General features: G+C 36.1%; 1 protein-coding gene across 3 annotated transcripts in view; it reads right to left on the bottom strand.

The window, feature by feature from the left end:
- Window positions 1–25,687, bottom strand: part of SUGCT (succinyl-CoA:glutarate-CoA transferase) — a 346,089-nt gene that overhangs the window by 180,146 nt on the left and 140,256 nt on the right. For 2 of the 3 annotated variants that reach the window (XM_008633828.2, XM_017734627.1), the window contains one exon: window positions 17,627–17,729. In XM_008633828.2, the coding sequence (XP_008632050.1) occupies window positions 17,627–17,729 (103 nt within the window). Of the gene's footprint in view, window positions 1–15,745; window positions 16,783–17,626; window positions 17,730–25,687 lie in introns of those variants that run through there. The other variant, XM_017734628.1, reaches the window with a different exon arrangement.

The following is a 25,687-nucleotide window of genomic DNA, read 5'->3' as shown; positions in this document are numbered from 1 at the left end:
CCCCAGTAGGGACCCCATGGAAACAGACAGTATTTGACATACCACTGGGTATACAAAGGCTGAACTCACAAATTACATTGTATGATCCACGCAACACTGCATGAAATAAAAGAAGTTTCCAATTAATAAAAATATGTAAATTCACTAAATTGGACAAATAATTTTGTACTAGTCAACATAGTACAATGGCTAGAATTTTTACTGTATTATAAGGGCATTTACGCATTTTTGCATTGATGCATATCCTTTAATTAACATTGCTGGTATTGTTCCTAGGTATTCAGTGCTACAGAGAAATGTGGCATGTAAATGAATGGTGGAAGCACACTCCTTGATCCAAAGAATTTTTTAAATCTCAAAAAAATATACTAGAAAAAAATGACAGTGTATCAGCCATCACATCAGAGAATTAAATGAGTGCATCTAGATATTAAAACTGCAATTTTCCGGAAAAAAAATAGGCAATATATATACTTATAGACACACACATGTATATAAAAAGGCCCAATGAATTTGCATTGCAAAGAGCAGCAAGAGGAACAGACAGTATTTCCAGCAGAGGGAAACAGACTAGACATATAGGGATGAACATCATAGCAAACAATTCCAAAATAAAGGCAACCCAGCAACACCACCTAGCTTTTCATCCATGCAGAACACAAGCAAACCATTTGAGTCACGAAGTCACAACAGAAACAAAAATATTAAAAGAAAATCTTTTACAGGGGAAGAATATATGAAATTCAATAATGAAATGGAAACTGTTAAACATTGTAAAGGGTAAACTAGTAAGATGTAAAAAAAAAAAGGCATGAATAATCACACTGTTGTGAATGCAACACTGCATGAGAAGCATGCTGGTTGATGGATTGGGGTCAAAAATGCTCAGCATCTTTCAGATTCAACTCCCTGGAGCTGTTTGAGTTTAGAAAAAGGCCAAAGTAAGTGAAAGCAGGTGAAGATTCCATCTGAAAAAATAAACTGTTTCTAATGTAACTATCTTTTTCTTGGTATTTATCTACTTAGCAACAACAAAATATATTCCAAAGCCCTGCTATGCTAAACTGCTCATAGAACACTCCTTGCAGAAATATCTGGTTCTCAGGTGTTTAAAAGCAAGAAAATGCACAGATCAACACTCATCTGTTGCCCCTGTATGAAAACCTGTGAAGTTAGCCACATTTTCAACTAGAGCTTTAAATAGTCAGCTTACTGGAGACAACCAATTTCACCCAATCTATTAAGAAGTTTCTGCCTAAAAATGAATATAAATGAAATAAAAGTTTTCCTATTCCTCCTTCTGCTGTTACTCATCATTATGTTTATCTTGATTTAAGGCAGTATAAAACAGTACCAATTAAAAAAAAAATAAAGAACTGTTTTCAAATGCATAATACATTTAACTGAGTTTAAGTCAGCTTTAAAAGAAAAAAAAAAAAATTCAGCTGTTCCAAAAGCATGTATTACTTCCACAATACAAAAAGGGGACTGTGAAGTTGGGTTTTCCAGCCAAAACTCAAAATTTCCTTACAAATTTGTGTTTTCAAAGTAACATTTTACCAAAAATCTAGAATTTAGCATAAACCTTCTGGAATATGGAAAGTCAGAATGCTCATAAATATATTTGGGGCACTAAGTGAGCAAGACTTTATTAAAAAGATGAACTTTATATTTGGCATGAAGTTATTTTTAAAGTTTCTAAATACCAAAGCCAGGTGAATAATTGATAACCAACCTCAGATCTCCTCAGTATGAAGAAAAAGATCTAGTTTGTACAAGATGCATGAGATGTTTTAATTGAACTAAACACAACCATTTATATATCTCTGCTATGAACTACTTCCAGACTCCTTTGACAGACCTTCTTCCTGCTACACTTTTCCAAAGTAGCTGCTGGGGATCTTGCAGTTTTCAGCTGTTTGGTAGGCAGCTCACTGGATCAGAAAAATAGATGACTAGGATTAATTTAACCTCAGTACTGACATCATTCCCCTTTAAGGGAAAAAAAAATCCCATCTTAATAGTACCACAATCATAATAGAGTATTACAACATTTATGCTAGTGAGAATTCTTCTGAGTGAAGAGAAACATTTCTTAAGATCTCACTTTTGATCCAGGATACAGTATATTAAAATAAAAAAATTTTTAAAAAAGGCTTGATTGTCCCCTTGCTACTTTATTCACATTTAAACTTTTGACAATATTGTAAATTATTTCATTAATTTGATGTAAATTACAAATAATTTTATCTCTCCCAGAACCATACTTCTAGTGATTAATTCACTAAAAAAGTTAGTTCCATTGTATTTAGTATAATTGTTGCCTGAAGAAGCAAAAGACCAAGACAGAGAATATTAAAAAAAAAAAAAAAAAAGGGAGCAGGGGGAACCCAACAGCCTGCTTTTAAGCTATGTTTTCCTAACAGGAGCAAGAGTCAGGCCATAACATCAGTTTTTTAAGAAAACAGTAAAGAAATGTTTACCTGTCAAATACTTCTCCGCTAGGAAAAGTACATATCAGCACGAGGCTACACACATTTGGAAAAATCCTTTTCTTTGGTAACAGAAAACATTGTTAGGTCAGCAAATATGCTTAGTCTTTTATTCTCCTGAGAACAGCTGCAATGACTACAATATAGGCGACTGAGAAGGGAGAACTTCACTGTTTATCTCCTCCAACTAAAACATGCAGGCACTAAACAGAGAAAACATGATGGATATATTATCAGCTACTGCAATCTCCCTACACACTTTTATTACTTTCTGTAACCTCTCTGGAGACTTTGAGCAAATCCTAAAATTAAACATGAAACAGGAATTTGGGGCACAGTACCCTTGAGGAGATCATAATTTACTTCATAAGCATAAATAAGAAGATGGAGGTTTTCTAAGAACAAATCTCACATTATCCCCTTTCATCATTTCTAATCCAGTTAAATCAAGTTGCAATGTATTTTACATGCAATTTTTGACTCAAAACTTCAGGCAAATGTGATGTCTTTTTAAGTAACCACACAGAGCAGCAGGCAAGAGTCCTCTGCAGCAGGACTATGTTCTCTTATTCTAGAATTGGTAAAATAATTCTTAATTACACTATATACATATAAATTTCATGCCTTTAATTGCTATGCATAGATTTTATACTTTGGTATAACATCTACTTCTTCTCATTTAATTGGAAAATGTGTATGAGAAGCAGTAAAAAACATTCCTGACACAAATCTAGAAAAAACACCTTTATTACAAAAACCTAAAATCTATCTAAGAATACTGTTACTTCTTTTGTGACCTGCTGAGTTGTCAAGACTGAGTAATTAACACTAAATTCTCCACATGCCCTCTAGTAAAATAATAGCCTCTATAAATGAATTTGTGATTTAATGTTAAATACTCATGTTGAGGTTTCTTTCCAACCACCCAAAGGTTGCTACCTACTGGCACTTTCATCAGAATAAAGGAAACAGTGAATTAACAAACCAAATTCACTGGCTATCTAATGTAATCTGTCTTTTTAACATCCACATGGCTAGCATATTAATTTTCAGTTAAGGACATAGCCAAATACAACCCATAGTTACACTTAAGTAAACACTTTTTCAGTTTCACCTATCACCCCACCGAGTTCTGAGGTTATTTAGATGGTCAGTTAGACAGCTACATCGATTAAGATTGCAGCACTGGCTTTTGCTCCTTTGATTTGACAAAGGCCAAACTGATGCAAAGCCAATAATCTCAAAGAGAATACAACTACAGTGTGAGGAGTGCATGTGTTGCTTTTGAAGCAGCAGAAGGCTAGTATCCACAGAATTTGGTGTGTTCAAAACAAAAATTCACTTACAACTGCCAAGAAGTTTGGAAAAACTGTTTTGTATTGTGAAATCACAGTGACAGTTCTTACTACACCCTCTCTTAGATGACTTGTGAAGATATAAACTATCTCTATGTGCTTTCATTTCATGCTTATTTTTCCATCACTCATCTAAAAAGTGAAGGAAAACATACACAGTGAGAATGAATGCATTTGCATTTTGCTCTAAAATAGGAAATATGCATGGATTGAAAAGTCTTGTAGAAGACCAAACATGTCACAAGAACATATAATTTGCTTTTATTTTTATAAACCTGCTTCCGATAAAGTCAGATATCTACTTGATTAGCAATTGCCCTAGTCTTGCTGTGCCTTTAATTTTAATTGCAATAGGTGTTTGGCTGAGAATCATTGTCATTTTTAGATTCTGAAAGGGCATATTCAGAGGATAAAGACGTGAAAGCATGTTACAGAAATTTCCAAATATTTTGAAATTTCACTGTGGAGACACTAAATGTCACCTTCTTTTAATAACACATATTTATAAATGACACTAGTTTTAGCAGTGTATTTACTGAAGTTAGGCCTTAAGACAAAGAAAAGGCAATTAAAGGAATATCAGTCTATATCAAGAATATATATTGTGTTTCAAATCCTTAGAAATCCTCAAGTATGCACTCCTATTAAATGCATATTCTTACACCCTAAAAATAAGAATGTTTAACACTGAAAAATCCAACAGGTTCTTACAATCAATAAGGCTTGCCATGCAAAGTATAAGTCTTTTCAAATATTACAGTTTATGGTGGAGAGTAAGCAATACAGAATACTATATCAACAGAACTTAAGTTCCATCTAGGATATACCATGCAATAGGGTAAGTTGGGTATAAATGCTACATCCAGAAAATACGTATTATACAGACAGTTAAACATAAGTTTCAGATTTAGTATTAAGTTCACAAGGGAAATGTTAAAAACAAAGAGTCAATAGTTAGAAAAATACCTAAAGATGAAAAGCAATGCCATGAAAGTAGTAGGAAAGTATCTGTATTCTGTTAACATGTCTTGGTATCAGGGTATACAGAAGAATCAAAAATGGGCAGTGCAATTTTCTACTCTAGTTTTCAACATGAATGAAATCACATATCCAAAACCAGTTCAGTAAAGTCATGGAAAGATGGGGGATTCCTAAGTCTTTTAAATCAAAGGGACAATAACAACATAGGAATTGCGGGGGAGAAAAGGGAGGTAATGTTTGCACACTCAAATTGTCAGTAAATATTCTTCTCACTTCACAATTTTTCAGGGGAATCAGGAAAAAGAGGGAGATTTTCACAAAATCTGTTATTACATAACTGATTTAAAGAGTTTCTCAAACTCAAAGCCTGTATCTTGATGACTGGCACAGAGACCAACTGTTTTAGAGAAATAGGTGTATTGAGCATCACAGGAAGGAGTAGAAAAATCTCAACTTCTCTTCCTCATTTGTGAACCTGTGCAAATACAGTATCTGGAAGAACAAGATTTGCAGATAAAAAATGGCATTTCTGCTCATGTCTGCTTTGGGTGTGACTTGAGGACTGCAGGAAAATTCATTACAATTTCCTGTTCTATGCCAAGAGAGCATCAGACTACATTTAAGAGAAGGTTCTCTTCAAAACCCAGCTCATGGAAACACATAGCAACCCCTCAAAACGGCCCTCGCAGGTTGTCAGCCTGACTCTTGAAACTCTCTGATCATCAATCCATACAGTTGATCACAGATGCATATGGTGTTTGCAACACTGGTAGACAAACACAAGAGAGAAACTTAGCAGTTTTTGTTTTTAAAGAGGATTTTTTTTACTTACTGTTTTTTCTTAGAAATTAAACTGGGATCCATAGTGTAAATACCATCTGCTTGGCATCTCAATTTATTCTTTTGTCTTCCTCTTATCATTTGTAAACTTGGTTTCAAATTACTGATTTCTGTCTTCTCTCACATGTGAATCAGGATCTCATATTGAATACTACCATTAATCACCTTTAATACACTACCTTCACATTGCGGTGACCTTTCATGTCATTTCATTTTAATGTTCTTATTCTGTGAGCTATGAGGAGTTTCAGGTGTCTCCATAAACAATTAAAATTCAGCTGGATCATCCCAAAGTTCTGTCTGTAAATCTGATCAAGATCTAGCTTGTTGTTGTTTGGGGTTTTTCAATTAACAATAAACCTGGATTGTTTTTCAGGACTTAAAAAAAGTTTTGAAGATCATCATCCCAGTTCAACAACATTAATCAAGATTTATATGTAATTTAACAGGAGTTTTACCCTTAAAACATATACTACAAAATTACACCATTTTTTATTTAAATTGTTATAATTAAATGCTAAGGCTGCTAACTCGCCAAATAAAATAGTGTGAAGAAAATTTCAGCATGTGGCTGGCTGCTCTGAGTGTTGAGATCTGAATGCTATAGGCAGTTTTAAACTTAGAATGAATTCTTTAAATCAATGGTTATGTTCCTGGCCTCGCTGGCCATGCACAGTGAGGAAACACTTCCTGCTTCCTCATCAACTGTCTACTTGAATCATACTAGAAACCTACATGAAACCACTCAGAGATGAGTGAGAAAATGGCAATGACAGAGAAAGCTTACCTGACTGATTAATGCCTTTCTGTGGTGGTTGGAACTCTGTATCTTCAACTACTCACTCCTACTCAGCCTATATACTCGTCTTCTCATGGCTCAGATATTTCTCCTTGGTAGTAAGAGGCATAAAACTAAACAGTACATTTTCTTTAAATGTCATTGCATAACTACAATGTAAAATAAACACGTCAGCATCTCATCTGAAAATACCACCTTTTTTTTCAGCAATTAGTGGGACTCCAAGATGAACTTAGGCTAATGAGTGCAGGAAATCTTGTAATTTCAGTATGACAGGTCATAGCTTGAACTAAGATTTTTAAATCCAGTTGAGCACTCAGGTTAAGCAACTGCAGACCAAATGATAAGTAAAGCCTGATTTGCAGAGTTTCTGCAGTTTCAGCACAGTTTTTGTTGTTGTCATTGGCTTTTCCATTTTATTTTCTTCCTTGCTGGAACACATATATCATCATCTGTAGCTACTACCATTTGAGAGATTCTGTGTGGTGGCCGGTTAGCCTGTGGCACAAGGGACAGAGAGAGCTCTTGGTAAGACAGTCTCTGTGTGGTGGCCGGTTAGCCTGTGGCACAAGGGACAGAGAGAGCTCTTGGTAAGACAGTCTCTGGTGGCAGAGACTTAGCGGTCCTAGGGAAGGAAAGACGCCTCTCCCAGAATGCCATGTTCTGTTGTGGTAATCTATCCCAGTTCTGTGTTCGTGGTTGGATGTTACCCCTTGCCCCTTGTCACTCCCCCAGAGCTTTCCCATTGGTCCTCGTCCCCTAGTCCCGCCTTTTCCCCACCCCTGGATAAAATCCTGAGTTCAGCATTGTTTTGGTCCTTGCCTCTGGAATCTTTCACAGTGTGAAGCAACAAACTGCTCCTGTGGAACACCATGCAAAGAACCTTCCTGCCTCTTTGCCGCCGACAATATTACTGAAGCTATCCATGCGTTTGTGCGTGCATGCGTGTACCCTACAGAGCCAGACAGAGACAGGAATAATTCTGGAATATGTATTCTCCAGAATATCATTAGTATTTTCATGCCTACAAAACTTAACTCACGCTACAAAGCTTCACCATGCTACTTATAATAGATTAGTTTTTAAACAATTAAGTAATAAAGACCAAGGATAAAATCTAGCCCTTATGGTCTCTGAGAGAGACAAAAAAAATCTCCAGGCTGTGTTCAAATGAACACCAAGAAAACTTGGTGGCATTTATTTTGAAAAAATAAAAACACCGTAAGAAACATTAAAAACAACCCTTTGTTCAAGGGAGTTATACTGAAGCATGTCTAAAATTTAGTCTGAAATCCCAGTGTTTAATATTGATTCTACTAAAAAATTGCTTAGTAAATGAAGTCACATCTACTTAAGAAAAAATTTTTAAAACAAAAAATGGTGTTTTCTTTCTTGATTTGATATACTTATTTGAGTCAGGCAACCAATAGCCATAGATAGTCTCACAATTTCTATACTGTGGGGAAAGCAAAGAACACCTGTTTAAACTCAGTACTATTTTGTGATGATGATTCAGTGAATGCTCAGATTAAAAAAAAAGTAAAATCAACTTCTAAAGAATCAATTACTTCAGCATATAAACTGACTTCAGACTGAGAGACTTGATGAGATAGACATATACTTCTATTCCCTTCTTTCCCATACATGTAACAGTCTTAACGCTCATCAAACTTCACATAAATGCAAAAACTGGGTTAATTAAAAATTCTTTTTTGGCCCCACAGTTACAGTTTATACAAACAGAAATGAGGGCTGGCCTTACACTCTGTAGGGGACTTCTTAGAACTTATGCATCATCTAGCTCAGTGTATCAAAGTTTGATGGCCTTATCCTGAGCATACTCTGGTAGTGTGATGTGGATACAAAAATGCTGCTAGTAAGGATTTTCTTGCTATTTTCTAAGTCCGTGAGAGACTTTTCTCTCTCACAGAAGAGGTAGCAGAGTTCTGTAAACAACCAAACAGCTGCAACCTTGAGAAGCCTTGTTTATGGTACAGTAGAAAAATATTTTGATAATGGATGTTTTAGGATTTTAGCCAATCACCCCCAAGGGGTGGCTGATCCTTGTCCAATTAGACTATGAAGAAAAAAGTCTATAAAAGAGTTTGTAGAATAATTAAATAAATCAATCTTGCTGCACAGTTCCTGCCTCCTGGATCTTCTCTCCGCCTCCCTACGGCTGTGGGACACAGTAATATACCCTAGGGCATTTTTTAATAGTGTGAGACACCAAATACAAATTCTTTGAAACCAACTGATGCCACTTTGATGAGCTGCAAGATTAGGGAACCAATGTGTAACTCCTGCAAGTACAGAAACTAATCCAAGAGTTTGAGGCACGAGGGACATGTTATAGGCTCCTAACACTGAGGCCTAACAAAGACTGTGAGGTTTCAAAAATAGGCTCTTTGCTTCATACCCAAGCATGGCTTTTTGACAGGTGTCCTTCTAGAAGGAAATGCCCAGAAAGGCTAGGTGACTCTTCATGTCCTTGAACAGCCATGACTGCAATGTAATTTTTAAACACAACTGAGTATTTTATGAGAGTAAATCTCTTTTTTGAGAACTTAATATTCTCCATAACAAACATAGATCACGCTTTTCTCAGTGAAAATAGTATTAGCTAAAGACATACCATTCATATATATACACACTTAAAAGGGCACTGTAAAAGCATTGCTCCTAAGCATTACTTGCTTGCTTGCGCAGAGAAAATGCAGTGCAATCTAAGTGCATGCTCAACTTACTTCCCGTCAGGCTCCTCCATCAATCAGTAAAGATGTTCAAAAGTGGTTTTATTTCTCAGAAGGTCTTATTTTAATATACATCAGTTAAATCACATGATAAAGAATTTAATTTGCCAACTTCTCTGGTACTCTCACATGAGAAGTTATACTTTCCAGAAGCATAACTATTGCGTCTTAACTCTGCTTCTCAGAGTTCCAATGTCATGGGCAAGAAGCCAAAATATAGAAAATTAAGGATAACCCACCATGTCAGGTTTTTCAGCTATTTTAACAATATGACATTTTTCAGGTGCTCAAAAAATACTTTAAACAGTTTCATTTACATCTGTGAGGACTCAGAACTGCTACGTATTTTGCATACAGCATCACAAGGTAGGTACTCAAAACATGAGGCACACACATGAAATGACCTTTTAATATTTTGATTGAAGTGACTTATCAAAAACCCAAAACCATATGGGAACTGTGTGGCAGATGCAGGAAGAGATTCCTGTGTGGCATTCAATTTCTATAAAAAGGAAGCTATATTTCTGCAACTTCCTACCTCTTTCACTTCTTTTTATACTCTGAATCAAATGAATTAAGAATTTGACAGACAACAACTTGGTTCAGAAGGCAGACTAAATGCCCTCCTAATCAGTCAATGATCAGTCAAGTCCATCCTGCATGCTTCAGGAAGACGGTATAGCAGAAAGACATTACCTGTTTTAAAAATACCACTATGTGCATGAATTAGAGGTTCTACTGTAAAGTTGGTGGTGAATTCTCATGTTGGTGTTATTTATTGTAGCATTTTTTAGAAATCAAAATTCAAGCACGGAAAAACCCTAAACATTTGATCTATTGTAGTTAGACAATTTCTTATCTAGGTCTCAAGCAAAACTGGCACCTTTCGGCTCAAGAAATTCATAAAGGACATGTGGAACATGTGGCAGCAGGTGAAAGCATGCACTGTGTGGGACTCCAGCCCTCTATACTAATAGCCAGCTTCTTTCCACTAACCTTAAAAACACAGAACACAAAAGGGCATGTCTATGACACTGCCATTGACTTTCTGCTCAAGTTCCTTGGAGAAACAACTAATTCTCTAAAATGGAGCAGAAGAGCTCCCAGGCAAAAACTAGCTGTCAGAATATGTTGATATAGTAAAAATACCCATATTTCTGGAAGCTTGTTATCCCCCATTAGTGGGTCATTTTACCAGAAATGTTTCCAATGTACTTGAGATTTAAGCAGACAACCAGCACTGGAAATTCTGTACAGCTAAAGGCAAGCAAAAACAAAACCTCATAACAGAAATTGTTGAGCTACCCCTTTGTAGAGGGAGATAAAATGGAATTGAGCTACAGGCCTGCAGAACACCATGGCAGCACAGAGAAGCTTGTCTCTGCCTGACCTTGGGGGGAAAAAAATGCCACGTGGCAGATGCCCTATGGAGAGAAGCCTGCCGGAGGAGTGAACTGCATGTGATCACCCCCCATACAAGGACATTAAAGTGTGTTGCTGACGTGGCAATGTGTCATAGGTCGTTTACTGAAAAATACCATACAAAGAAAGAAATACCATGTCTTGAAAAAGTATATAAAAACAGTTTGCTTTTCTCAATAAAAGTCTCAGTATCTTCACCAACCTGAGTCCGTGCAATCAGTCACCACATCCTTTCAGTATTATTTTTCTTATCTAGACAGTAGTTGTGTATTAAATAAGTGTACAGACAAAATCTTGTCATTAACATAAACATACAGGTTTTCTTCATGACTTCTCCACTATAAGCTCTCCATGAGTCATTGTAACAGAGGCAGGCCATGCACAAACATGGCACAGTCACGGACCAGATTTCACTACAGCCAAAATTTAAAACACATTTCCTATTACAATAGTCCTCATACCAAAATACAAGTGCTGTTTCATTTTGAGACTTTCCTATAACATCAGAATATAGAACTCTCTCATACTGCATGTATATTGCATAATTGTGTATATGTGAAAATCACATACTACAAACAGTATTGGAATTGGATTTTCCATTTTACTTCTTCAAAATACATTCTATTTCTTAATCCATTCCCCTTTAGAACAGAATCTACTTATATAAAATACCTACAGGCCAAAAGCTTGGAAACATTTGTAATTTAGTTTAAAAGAGCTACTCTTGAAAAAATTAAAGGGTTGGGTATGGCTGGTGGTGTGGTATTTTTCCATTGCACAGAATTTAAAAATCGAAGTAAAGATTTGTCTTGAAACACCAAAGCCAGGCATTGCACGTTTTCAAGTTAGCAAGAGAGGCATGAATACAGCTGAATTTCTGATTCAAAGTACAGTTTAATTTTAGACGTGTTCATCCAGATGTTTCACTTTCAATGAATTGGCATTTTTAAATGTAAAAACATTCCACTGTATGATTTCCAACCAGTTTTAGTACTTATTTAATAGACACATGCAAAATTTAATTCCTCCTTTTGTCTGTTAGGAGGTACTTCCAGACGTACCATATTACCTCAGGCCTTCAATCAGCTGCTTTTCAGCTGCAGAAACTTCTACATGTAAAAAGCTTCCCTATAGTATTATGGACATGAATATAATTTCATTTGTCTTGGGACAGCCCTCAATATGCCACAAAAGTCTATTTCTACAAAGTATAACAACTAAAATATGGTCATATTAAAAAACCAAACCCAACAGCAAACAAAAATAACCCTCAACCATAATCAAACCCAAACCTGCACCAAAACCCACAAAATTAAAAAAACCCAACCAAAACACAACAAAAAACCACCACCAAAACAAAAACACCCTGCACATTTTATAACTTCTGATGTTTTATATGTTCACAATACCAAACGTAGAAGCTTTAACCAGATGCTAGGAAATTTTTGCCAGGATACATATGAAATGACTTCCAAAATAAGAGACAACTTGAAGGTTAATGAAAAAAAAAAACAAACTACCACCTTCATAAGTTTCCACAAATAATAAACTTAAAACATCAAATAATTGCCAGCTATCAGATATTTCAATACTCAACTTATTATGACTTTTTTTTCTGAGGCATATTCAGAGAAATGGCTAAAGGGACTGTAATGGCCTTCTGGGACAGGAAGACTAAGGTTTCTGTAAAAAATGTTAAATTAATTTTTATAGTGATGCAAAGTCAGGGAAGGGTTGTTAAGGGATGGCCTCTTGCCACAGGGTGGAGTTTTGTTATGGTATCCTTTTAGAGTCTGCAGGTGTTTGGCAGGAGCTGAAATCAGGGCCAGCTGTGATATTTCAGCTCTGATATTTCCCTCCCCATATTTCTCAGAAGTGATGCATCAGGATGATGTCTTACACCTGATGTACTCAACTTGTGTGGTATGAGTGTAACTGTTGGGGGGGGCATGGGGGAAGTGCCACTGCATGGTTTTCATTTTATTTTCAGCTGACAACATTCACATAGTAAAACTCATCAACATGAATGGATTTAATATAGTAAAACACCAGATTACAATTTATTAAACTGCCCATTTTTTCTGGGTTGTTTTGTTGCTTCCTGTATATGCTTAATTAAAGTAAGAACACTGTATAAAAGAATGTTGAAAGAAATTACAGTGCAAAAAAGGGGAGGGCAATGTTCTAAAGAAAAAAACCCAACCTTCAGTCGCCTCACTTAATCAGCAAAGATCTTTTTTCTTGCATACTTAGCTCCAGTACAGTGCGTACCTGGTTTTGTTTTGTTTTATCTTATGGGAGAATTTGAATAGTTTCTATTAAAAATGGTATTCTCTTTTAAGTTTGTTTTGTTTGGAAAGCTTCAAACCACATTGTATTTCATACACATATTCCCCGGGGTATGTTAAATGGGACCATACTGAGATCACTCATAAGATTTTTAAATGTTTTAAGAATTCTTTTAATGTTTGTACTATCTTGGCCTGGTTAAAAGAGCACATTTTTTTTAATAGTTTTTTAAAGTTACACTATATAAATTTTCATTAAAATAGTCTATACTGTACTATTAAGCATTTGTAAGAACTTTCACAAACATTCCTTTCTCCCTCACATTTTTAAGAAATTTGTTCCCTTAACTAGTCAATCTCCTTTTTCTCTCAGCTGTTTTATCCATATATGCACAAGTACACACATATGTCTATCCACAGACTGATTGACTTAGCAGTACAAATGCCTGTGGTATTCATTTTAACTTTACAAATGAATAAAAGATTATAATCAGTGGAAAAAGTGGACATTTCACTCCATCCATGGAAAAACAGTATCACCTGGCACTCCAACTTAGTAAGAAATTTCCTGGTTTTTGGCAGCTCACGGAGTACAATTGAAACTGTTAATGATATTAACAAAATGTCCTGGGATCAAAAAATATGTTGTTTTATCTCAGTTTATAGAAGGAGTTATACAAGCCACTCTCAGCCTTCAGTGCTCTGTGGTCCTTTCAGTTAAAATAAAATTTGAAAACACAACCCACCTGTAGCCAATTGAGTTCCATTAGACTATTTCAGTCATCTCCTATAGTTGTCTTTCCCCCTGCTTCCTCACACGTGCTTGTAGCCATCCCTAGCATTATTCCAGCCCCCTTCCAGGATTTCTGTCTTCATCTGGTACCAGCCTAGAGCACCCTTTAGAGCATTACTGACAGCTGAGCTGACATCCATGCAGTGCATCTTGGTCACTAATGGTGCAAGACTACACTTACCGTGAAAGGTGTTTGCATTATGGATATAAAAATCCAAAGATCAAAGAGGAAGATAATGACAATAAATGAAGTAAATAAAATGTTTAGATCCAATCCTGATGGTAACACACAAAACGGAAGATGTTAGCAAAGCCTCTGTATTATCTATTAGATAAGAGTTGGGCTAAATTGAAGTATCATTGGGTTTGATGTTTTTCTGGAGTCTTCGCAACAGTTGAAAGCAAATGGTGATGAGAAGCAGATTACTGTGTTATGATAAACTCTTTAATTTTACATAACACTGTTTGAACATGTTGTTATACAGTACCAGTATGCATGGTTATCAAATGCAAGTTGAGTGACATCTTTCTTAGAATTTTATTTTCTGATCTAAACTGAGTCTGAGAAAACCACCTTATAATGGGAGCACTGGGAAGAATTATTATGAAGTTTTCATACGTGATGACTGGGTTCAGGTTTACACATAAGAAAATGGGTGGATTGATGAATAAGTGGATGAAGAATTGATTGGATAGTTACATCCAGAAGGTATGGCCCAATGTCTCAGTGAGACATTATATTGGTGACAAGTGGTATCATACTCTCAGGGGCACTTACTGGGACCAGTGCTATTTAACATCTTCATCAAAGGGATCAAGTGCACCCTCAGCAAGTTTACAGATGATACCAAGCTGAGTGGTACAGTTGACACACCTGAAATATGGGATGCCATCCAGAGGGACTCGCACAAGCTCGAGAAGTGGGCCCATGGAAACATCACAAGGTTCAACAAAGCCAAGTCCAAAGTTCTATACCTGAATTAAGGCAACCCTCAGGATTAATATGGGCTGGGGCATGAGAAGATTGAGAGCAGCCCTGCCCTGCCAAGAACAAATACAGGGAATTGGTGGAGCCTCTCATCCACCAATTCCTGCCTCTCATCTGGAATGCAATCACACATGAGAAGTGTGTGATTGCATTCCAGAAAGTGAAACGTCCTAGGCTGCATCAAAGGAAGTGTGCCCAGCCTGTCAAGAGAGAGATCTTCCCCTACTCTGCTCTCATAAGACCCCACCTGGAGTATTGTGTCCAGCTCTGGGGTCCACAGTATAGGAAGGAGTGAGTTGGAGGAGTCCAGAGGAGTTCTGTGAAGATGATCAGAGGGCTGGATGAAGCATCTCTCCAATGAGGAAAGGCTGAGAGAACTGGGAATGCTCATCCGAGAAAAGAGAAGGCTCTGTGGATTCCCTGTTGTGGCCTTTCAGTACTTGAAATGGGACTATGAAAATTGTTGGCGGGACCTGTTGTGATACTACAAGGGTTAATGATTCTAAATGGGAAAAAGGTCAATTTAGATTAACTATAGTAAAATTTTTTACAATGAGGCTTGGAAAATACTGGAACAGATTGCCCAGATAGGTGGTAGATGCCCCATCCCTGAAAATATTCAAAATCAAGCTGCATGGGGCTCCTGAGCAACCTGATCTTGTTGAAGATACACCTGAAGATGGCAGGGTTGTTGTAGTAGATGACCTTGGAAAGGTCCTTTCCAACTCAAAATATTCTATGATTCTATGAAAAATCTTGCTGTGATTAGAGTATGTTCTTGTTGGTGGGTGCTGGTTTTCTGTTGGGGTCTCCTCCCCCGCCGTGTAGCCCTGGGAGAGGGGCCCTGAGGGCACAGACACGGGGTTTCCCTGCCCCTGCTCAGCCTCGTTCCCATTGGTTGGTTTGTGTTCCCTGCGCGGGCAGAAGGACCCTTGGTCCCGTGACTGGAACAGTTCCTGGGCAGAGCTCCGGCCATGCGGCTGGAGAAATAAACATCTCTGAAACATCTAGCAAGAATCTGTCTGTCCATATATATTTCCTTTCCACGGGACGCCTGGTTTGATATATGCGTGTTGCAGGATCCCCACTGCAACAGTTTTCCCCTATTATAACTTGGATTTCATAGTACAGAGGATGCCTAGAATACAGTCTCTCAGGTGATAAACTTCTTCGCCAGTCAGAAAGTCTCAGTCTTCTTTTTTTCCCTGCTTCCTTTGAACTGAAAATGCCTGTGAGAAAATGCTTCTTTCAGAAATTAAATAAATGTGTAACATGCAGCTCTGCACAAATATTGGTGTTTAATTTCCGATAGCAATGTCTGGGTGCCATGTATTTCAGAGAAGGGTGTGGAAAAGATAAAGCTTTTCAAGCAGTTTCGTGAGGAAGAGATTAGCATGCTGCTTTACAGGAAGATATTTTGAAACACATGCCATATCTAACTGCAAAGCACCATGATACCTTTTATAGATAAGCTAACTATGTCAAGTAATAACCTGACATATATATAAAATTATAATAAAATGTATGTGGAAATATTATTTAGGTGAATTCTAACAAGTGCAAGGCAGCCAAGATAACCTCTTTTCAATCTGGGAGGTAGTAGCCCATGACATATAATGTTTTAAAGGCAGTCTCTTTCAGAGTAGACTCAACTTCTTAAAATTCACAGCATCAAAAAAGCATCAAAAAAAAGCACAGAATATTTTTCCAATGTTGCCCCAAGTAGAGCCAAGTCTGAGTAAAATATTCTTGCTGTATGTTCTTCAAAGCCCAACCTTAATCCCTGTGAAAGTTATGAAGTGAAAAATTTGGCCCATGCATACTTTACGGCATGATACTACATCATTTTAAGGAGAAAGAGCATATTTATTTAATAAAAGAGATTCTTTCCCTGCAGTCACCTTACAAATATTATTTTATGCCTCTGACATATAATAATATTTATAACAAACATATTTGTTATAAACATATTCTTTTATGACAGAGATTTCTTTGCCTGCTCTTATTTTCCCAACACTACAATCACGACCATGACAAACACTTCAGACAGCAGACATGGACATGTACAAAACTGGAAGAAAAAACAAAAATAGTCAATGATCAATCATTTTTTCTTGTGATTCTCTTTAGTAAAAATCAACTTAGAGGAGATTCATCACACATTAGAATAGCCTTAAAATGCTCAGTCACAGTACTCAAGACAGTATAATTCAGTTTATCTTGGGCCTTTTAACCCATCCTAAACCAGAGGGTAAAAAGTAGGGGAGGCATCAGGGAATATGCAAATAAGATAACTTTACAGATACTAAAAAACAAAAATATTGTTTTTAATTAAGCATAGGTGTAATTCAGTGTAATATTTAACATTTAAAATAGATACATAGATGAACTGTTTTCAGCCAGTGAAACTACCAGGCCAAGAAAAGGTTACGATTCTTTCTTTATATAAATTTTGTGCTTCAGTTTTCTTTTTTCAGTCAAAATGTTGTCCATTTTTTCAAACAGAATTGATTTTGGTTATCCATACTCCATACAGAAAATTAGTTCTTTTGGGGCATCAAGAAGGTACTTTTCTGTGTATTTATGTGATAAAATGCAGTTACATACTATGCTATGGTTCCTTTCTCTGTTTTACCAGCCAGTTTTGAAACATAGACTCTCTACGTGAGACGTGGAATACCTATGGTTTAATTTGTTATGACAAAATCTGAGTTCCCAAGCATATAATTCATTTAAGGATCTGTATTTATTTCTTAATATGACATACTATTGGCTTAAACTCAATCTATCATAAACCTCTCAAATCCCATTTTAAAGTAGCCAAAATCAGGTCTGAGTGGCAGGCAAAGTGATCATTACTCAGCATTCATAAAACACATGTAATAATGTACAGAAGATGCTTGGTGAGGACCAACCTGAGGATCCGAGAACACTTGCTGCATGTTGTTGATTGGGCCGTATGGAACCCCACGCCCTTCAAAGAGCTGCAACCATTCAGTCGTCGCTTTTTCTGAAAACCTGAGAGCAAATAAGAATGAATGTGGTTTCCACGCTGTACTTTCAGATTCTAAGAAATGTATACCATGTCTCCTCCCTCTCTCATTGCTTCTGTACTCCACTGACTTCTTCCCAGTCAGTGAATAAAGTAACAAAAATGTACTACCTATGTTCTTCAGAAATGCAAAACCCAAAGACATTGGGGATAGAACACCTCTGAACTGACTTCTATTTCTATCCGATCATCTGAAGCAATCCAGGAATGATGTATTGAATACATCATAAATTTATCATCAGTTTCAAACAAGGATCAATGGGTTTCCTCCATTTCTTAATTATACTAATGTGTTTCACATCTGTTTTCCATCATGTACATATTTAACAACAAAAAGATACAGTGTGAGTACAAGTACCATACAATACTGCTCATTAAAAGCTGATCTAAAACACCATCGAAAACATACATCAGGATTAAAAACCACATTTTTAGGTCAGATAACAAGACTGATTACATATTTATTTGTTGTATGGTCGCAAAACCTATCCTAAGGACATCCAGTTCAGCATGTATACACAGCGCCTATATGCTAGTGAACACATTGCTGCAGGTCTTTGTATCACATGCAAAAAGCTCATCTTATTTCTTTCTAAGCATTCAGTTACATAACTGATAACACCATTCTATTTCCCCTGTGTTTCTAGATAGTTTTTCTTTCCTAATCTGACTAGTAGAGTTGCATACATGAAGAAAACACACTGTTGAAACAATGTCATTCACTGAGAGATGGTATTTTCTGCAGTCATCTGGGATCCCAAATCAAAGGTGAACTTTCTTGGATATAGTATTTGAAATTTCAGGAAGATAAATACCACAGAGGTGTACCAGCTTATTAGAAATCAAAGATTGACTTCATGATACACCCAACACCAAAAAGAAATTAGATGTAATTTAAAGACCTGATTGAAATGAAATTAATAGAAACCTTTGAAAGGGACACTCAATTACTGGTATTCAATAGCTACCAGTTTGCTGTTCCTTATGTGTAATTTGGAACAATATCAGTAACATTCAGCTTTACTTCTAGCACAAGTTATGGATAGTCCTTCCTCAGAGCTAGAAGCTTTATTCCTGAAGTAAAAAAATAATTCTAGAAGAAATGGAAGGAGCAATAAAAAAGAAAAATCAAAATAAAAGGCCTTAGAAGTGCAAAATGTATTATAAAATAAAGAATGACTCATGAAGAAATGAAGCATAATGCAGCATAGCTTCTAAAGAAAACAGATACAAGAATATTGCAATGTCTAATTATATGTAATGTACTTCAGTGAATATTAAAATTATTTCATTGTGAAGATGTAGCCAGCCATAAAGATAGTGCTGCTGTTGGACACATCTAGGGTCCATCCAATTTACCTAGAACCAGGTACATTGCATTGAAACTAGGGAAAAAGGTAACTCTAGAGAGGCAGATAACCTTCCTTCCTCAGTGACTGGAGCTATTAAGAAGCCATGATTTTAGTTTAAAGTACAGTTTGAAAACAATTCTCATAATCAATATATTCTTGTTATTCATAGCCTTCTATTATTAAGGTTTGGGGCTCAAACTACTGCGTAATATAAATGAGATTCACATGAAAAACTGTTTCACTTCAGTTATAGACGCTGTTTATATAAAACTCTGCTGTTCCCTGCTAGCAACGGAGATGGTTCATATTTCATGGCCCACTAACTCCCTTGTTATAAATGGAAAGCTTTTTTCAGCTACTACTTTTTGACGCCTCAAATTCTACTATCTCATTTCTAACAAGACAGGACAGCTACAAGAGGAATCTTGGACTCAACTTTATAACCATGGTGCTGAAGACCATCACTAAGAAATTATTTAATTCTTAATGTATGTATCAGCATTCAATTGATCTGTTGCTAATGAATAAGTCTTGCTATGTTATGTCCCTGCACTTCTTTTTAAGAAAGAGTTTATAAATATCTTCCTGACTCTAAAAAACCAAAATTTTGCATTTAAAGAATAGCCTGAAAATGAAGTCTTTTCAACAGGAGTGTTTATAATCTATATCTGCAGAACCAGTATGCTGCTTCCTGGTGTTGTGGTAAATCTGAATAATTTTCAAGACATACATTCTTCTTCAGTTACATCATTGTGAATGACTCAATATACAGTGGAGTTGTATATGTATGTTGCAGAACATATGTGTATGTTAAGCAAAATTTCTGTGATTCTATATTAATTTCTACAATTTTAGCTTGTGCTTAGGTTTTCCTTCCTATGTAACAGAAAAAACATGCCACAATTTTGTAGAAAACAAGAGATTGTCTGGTTTTGAAAGTACCTCTTTTGAATGGATCTAACATTTGTCTTAATCTTACTTGTTAATTTATTTGTTGATGGCTGGAGGTAATTCCTAAAAGCTTTCAACCCAAAGAGGTAAGATCCCACATTCTATTATCCTCAGGGACACACACAGAATTTCCTCTTGAAATTGAAACTCTGTATCTAACTCTGATGTAGAATGGCTTCCTTTATTTGTGTTAAAGGGAGGCTGTTGAGAGCATATTGTTAAGTACACTGTTTAAAACCAAAACAGAACATCACCACTGACAATAAAGGTCTAGTATTCAGATTTTGAGAGGAACAGCATGCAACTATTTTGCTAATTCAACTATGTTTTATATATTGAAGCATCTGCTGTACATCATTAAGGGAGAAATACTGTTTCAAAATCTGATAAAAGATAAGGCCTGGATAAAAAATGTTCATTTTTCCCTCTGATGTCAGCTGTTGATTTTTTTTTATCAACCTGTATGTATTATTCCCTCAACTAAATACAATTTTTGATAATACTTACACAAATAAATACCTTTACTTACAGTGAAGGGCTGATATTCAGGTTGCTAAGTATCCATTAATAACATGCTCAGCACTCCAAAATAACAAGAGAAGACCCTCAACAAAAACTTCCAAGAAGTAGAAGACTGACATTCTCTCCTGAAAATGAAAGCTCTGTGAGCAGGAATTTAGAAGGTCTGGGCAATCCTTTTTCTCTTAACACATTTCAAAATGTATTTCTGTGCTTTTTCATTGTTTTTTAATAAATATCCTACTTTTTATATTTTTCAGTTAAGAAAAAAAAATTTACTTTCTTTATGTATACACATGCATAAAAAAAACCACTGATGGAAACACATACAAGACTAAACAATGGTCCATCTTCCAAACCTGAGCTAGGAATCCAAGACTGTAGAGCATCCGAACTCTGAAACATGACACTTGCAAGAGAATCTTTACCTTGCTTTTACTCAGTGATTTCAGGAGAGCTCAACACTGCAATTCACGCTACAGCTTCATATATTTTCAGATGAGTCCCTTTTCCTATAAAATGTTCCATCTGCTATATTCATATATATATTTAAAATATCACATAAATGCCATCTAAATTACCTATGATTTATTTGTAGAAATGTTTTAAACCTGTAGCTTAGCTTTCTGCAATTATTACCAGAATTTTAGAAGTTCAAAAGGATTTGCTTTTTACTGTACTACTTTGTGGTATGAAGCTCAAATGCAGGCTCTTTCTGAAAACACCTCTGAGAAAGGAAGAACATGTACCCCAATGAAGAACAAAGCCATTGCTAGGATATTTACTGCAAAGTCTGAACTGAGGCTTACTTCCTGAAGAAGTCAAAGTCTCTGTGATGTCTTATTTGCATTTTAAACAGTACTCTAAGCCTCCTCTGCACTGAATTACACAGCACTCACAAAGATACTGAAGTTGCAGTATTGAAATGAGGCATCAGATTCCAGAACATTTAACATTAAATACATCTCATGCTTTAAAATATTTTAAGAATAGAAAGTGTGGCATAACCTGAACTAATTGAAATTGGAAGAAATCCAACTAAATATATTTTTCTTCAATTAGTAAATCTAGCAGGCATCATTAAATGAAAACATCTAAATTTAAACTATACACTCAGCAAATTCATCAAAAAACATTACAGCACAATATAAGACAAAACCTCCAAAAGGCAAAAAATTAAATATAAAATAAAAAAAGTTTTGCACCTTGTTTTCTTACATAAACTACAAGAGTAGTTTTACTTCTTAAAAAGCAGGATATACATTCCCTTCTGCTTTCTAACAAATTCTAATTTAAAAAAAAAAAAAAAGAAGAAGAAATGAATGGATCTTTACATACAAAACAGAAGAAAAAGTCTGCTTGACTTGTGCAAGTTAGATGAAATGGCTTTAATCAGTTAGTATATTTTAACAGCACTTGGGTGTGTTTCTAAGTTTCTCATCCTGATAATTATTAATGTAAAATTTGTTTCTTTTTTTTTAGCAATATTTTATCTTTCAATGAAACAAAGACTTCAAAAGCATGAATGAATCCACTTTTTGTGTATTCCATTTTCTATGTTTCCTAGGAAACCTTCAATCCTCTCTATATCCCATGTGGAAGGGCAACCATGTTTCTCTAATGAATAAAACCATCCAATTCCACACAAAGTAAGTTTAGAAGAACTACTGAAGCAAAATACTGCTCTTTTCTATAGGAAACTTATGGCAATTAATTTAGAGAAGTAATTTGGACAGCTACCAAATACAGATGGAACAGCAACATCTAGGATTAGTAAGAGCTTTTTACATGCGGTCAATCACAAAAAGTTCCTCTGTTCTTGCTAAAGTCCACAACAGCCTTCCTGTGTTTTCTAGTACAACCCAAATCTGCATTATGGTTTTTGCTTCATTTTGTTCTATCAACAGTCTCTTCCCTCCCAAATATCTACAATATTTTCTCTTTTCACTGCCAAACACCTCTTTAATGGTAGTTAAATGACTAAGAGAGTTTGTAGTTTCTTAGAGTAGTATCTATGGAAGACACTATACAAAATAAACGTTCTAGAAAATATTTGTTTGGAAAATTCAAGGAATGGATCATTATCCTTTAGTGTACAGTGAATATAGAATTAGTGTTTTCAAAGTGAATACTGCAGTATTCACTCAATAGTCTGTATATATTTCTGTTAGCATCTAGTCTCCTCTTACTGATGAATCACTGGGAAAACCAAAACAGACAGAATATTAAAATATTTGGGATCAACATGATTGTACTGACAGGTTTTGCTGACAGATATTTCAACTACTTTAAAAGATGCCACTTACAGTAGATTTTAAGTGGTAGCTACCTAAAATACTATCCAGAGATTTGTAGATACCACAAATCCACCCTGAAAATTCTTTTATACTTCTGCATACTATAAATATTGCTACCAGTTTAACAGAACTGTTAATAAACCTTCATCTTTATGCACAAAATTTCTGCTAGAGATTAATGGATTTTCTCGTTTCTCTATCAAGAGTTGCGTGCTGCCTTAAAACCATACATGATTTTTAAGGAATGGCATACCAGACAGAGGGAAACACATCTGTCTTGTAAAATGTATTTCTTATGGCTACTGACTTAATCCAGCATGTAACAGAACTAGTTCTTTTTGTAGTCAGATAATAAGCTATTCACATTAGAAATATACTACTTTTTCCCAACCATCCTCTGTTTTACTCAAGTATAAAAGAGGAATGTAACTTTTATAGTTATGACAAAAGAATTGCAAATTAACTGGAAATCAGCTAGGTAAACACGTATCAGTAAAAGCACATTGAGAATGATGAAAAGTTGCATTGATTTTGTTGCTGTTTTTCTTTTCACTCAAGGGGATTAAAGAGCTAACAAGGGTCAGGTCAAAAAGTTCATTTAAAATCAATAAAAAGACCTGCCTTGATTTCAGCAGCCTGAAGTTAGAAATGTATGTCATCAGAAAAAAGATGGCAAGTTCCTTTTCAGAAAGGATGTTGAACTTCACAAGGGTATGAAAAGCTTAGAAGTTTATTAAACAGTGAGAAAAGAACAGAAAAAACACACGTTAGCTTACCCGGTCCAAAAATCAGATGCTTGAAACATTTTGGATCTCTCTCATTTGTATGCACAGAAGTCAGCATAAAACTAATAACAATTTAAAACAAAGCATTTTAAAGCAAACGGTGGCAGTTTGGTAGCTGATATCCATACAGCTCAACCCTCTATGTACTGATGGTGAGGTAGATGACTGGGGAGAGTAAACCTTATGAGCAGTGCCACACTGAAGTCAATTGTCTTTCAAACTTCAGACACCTGTCTTGCTGAAGCTGTAAACAACCAGACCCTCATTCCTGTAATGTTATCAATAGTGACTTCAGTCAGCAAGGCCCTTGGTTTAGAAAAGGAAATGGTGGGGATAGGGAAGGAGATTTACAGAGACTGGGTGTGTCTCAACAAGGGTGAATTTAACAATGCTCCTGATCAAGCAAATTAAACATCTTACAATCCTCTTTCCCCTTTAGGAGCCCTCCTCTTCTGTTACTAGGTAGAAACAATTTAGCAACGACTTTATTAACTGAGGATCAAGTTCCTCTGTGTTTCCTTCCTGCTCATTCCTTTTCGCCTCACACTTATATGCGCAGCATGCAGCTGTAGTGTACAGTCAAGAATAAGGGGTTTAAAATGTAAGCGCTAGGAATAGAAGTTCTACTCTGAATCATTTCCAGCCCTAACACCTCTGAGTCTACAATAATTTAGTTAGAACTGCAGGAGCACTAATCATGCTGAATTTATGTGTTCTTTATGTGGAACTGCTTCAATTTAAGGGCTGAGGGCCTTCCCCCTACACTCATACACCCCCACACACTGTTCCATTTACAGGTTAATTTCCCAAACCTTGGAGTACACATTTAGCTGTCCTGTCTTAAAATGCCTCTACATTACTGAGGTGCATAGTAGGATTAATGGGTAATATGGAGTAATTTGAAGAAGAAGGTCAAGAGATTAAGCCCCCTTTCTCAAAGCAGCTTCTTTTAAAACTGGTATTGTGCTAGCTTTTGCACAGATGCATCTCAAATTTCATGTGCACACTATATATGTGTATCTTGACATATGCATGCATATATACACACATACAAAATCATCTGCATTGTGTCTGATACTATTGTGTTCTAGTGGAAGCAGAAGTAAAAGTGGAAGGGAGGTAAAGAGGGAACAGAGCAACAATTAAAACTTGGTTCTTCTGTTTGTGAGTTAGATGTACATCTAACTCACAAACCAGAGGTTTCCACTGGAAACTTTAAAAACAGAGTGCTCTGTAGTCTGTCAGTTCTCACATGAGCTGTGAGTCTCAGGGGCCTCAGTGGTAGCCATTGAACCTGACCTCCACCCAGGCAGGGTCATTTTAAATTGATGGCACATACACAAGAAAGGAAGGCAGAGGTAATTCGTTTGTATCAGAGTTCTGCTTTCTTGTCATTTGGGGAAAATGTAACCTAAATAGAGAGGAAGACACAGAAGGCAACAATTTTTTTTTTTTTTAAGCAAAGACTAGATGTGTAAATGTTAGCAGTGGGAGGAGAAAGAGGAAATAAGACGAAGAGGAGGAATAGGGCCTGTGGGAAGTGGAGGAAGATGATGGGGATATGAAAAAACCAGTAGAGAAGAAAGAGGAGTAGAGATGGGAAAGGGACAACACCACCAGTAGCAAAACAAATACAAAATACCCCACAGATCTATATTCTTCTTCACTGTGAATATCCTGTGAACCAGTGATCCTTGTAGCATTTTACTCATTTCCCCGTAGACTATGGAACTGAAAAACACTCCATGTCTCAATATGGAACTGTTTTCTGTAATTCCGTCCTCTTGCTTCAGTATGAGTGAGAGCAGGCTGTCTTAGAAGCAGCACACCACTCCACACCACTTCCAGTCGCTTTTATTGGGATCCAACAATCTCTGCAGATATGTGAACTTCCTTACTTGCTGTCCCTCTCTACCTTTCATTTGTGCCCTACAGAGGGAGTTGAGATGTATAGAGAGCAAGTTGGATTGAAGAGATAAGGACAGGCATGCTTCACTCTTCATTTCTGTCATAGAAGAAA

This window comes from Corvus brachyrhynchos, unplaced genomic scaffold (assembly GCF_000691975.1).
Source record: "Corvus brachyrhynchos isolate BGI_N302 unplaced genomic scaffold, ASM69197v1 scaffold94, whole genome shotgun sequence".
Lineage (NCBI taxonomy): Eukaryota > Metazoa > Chordata > Aves > Passeriformes > Corvidae > Corvus > Corvus brachyrhynchos.
Note: the sequence above shows the minus strand (reverse complement) of the source record. Positions and strands in the feature narration are given on the sequence as shown.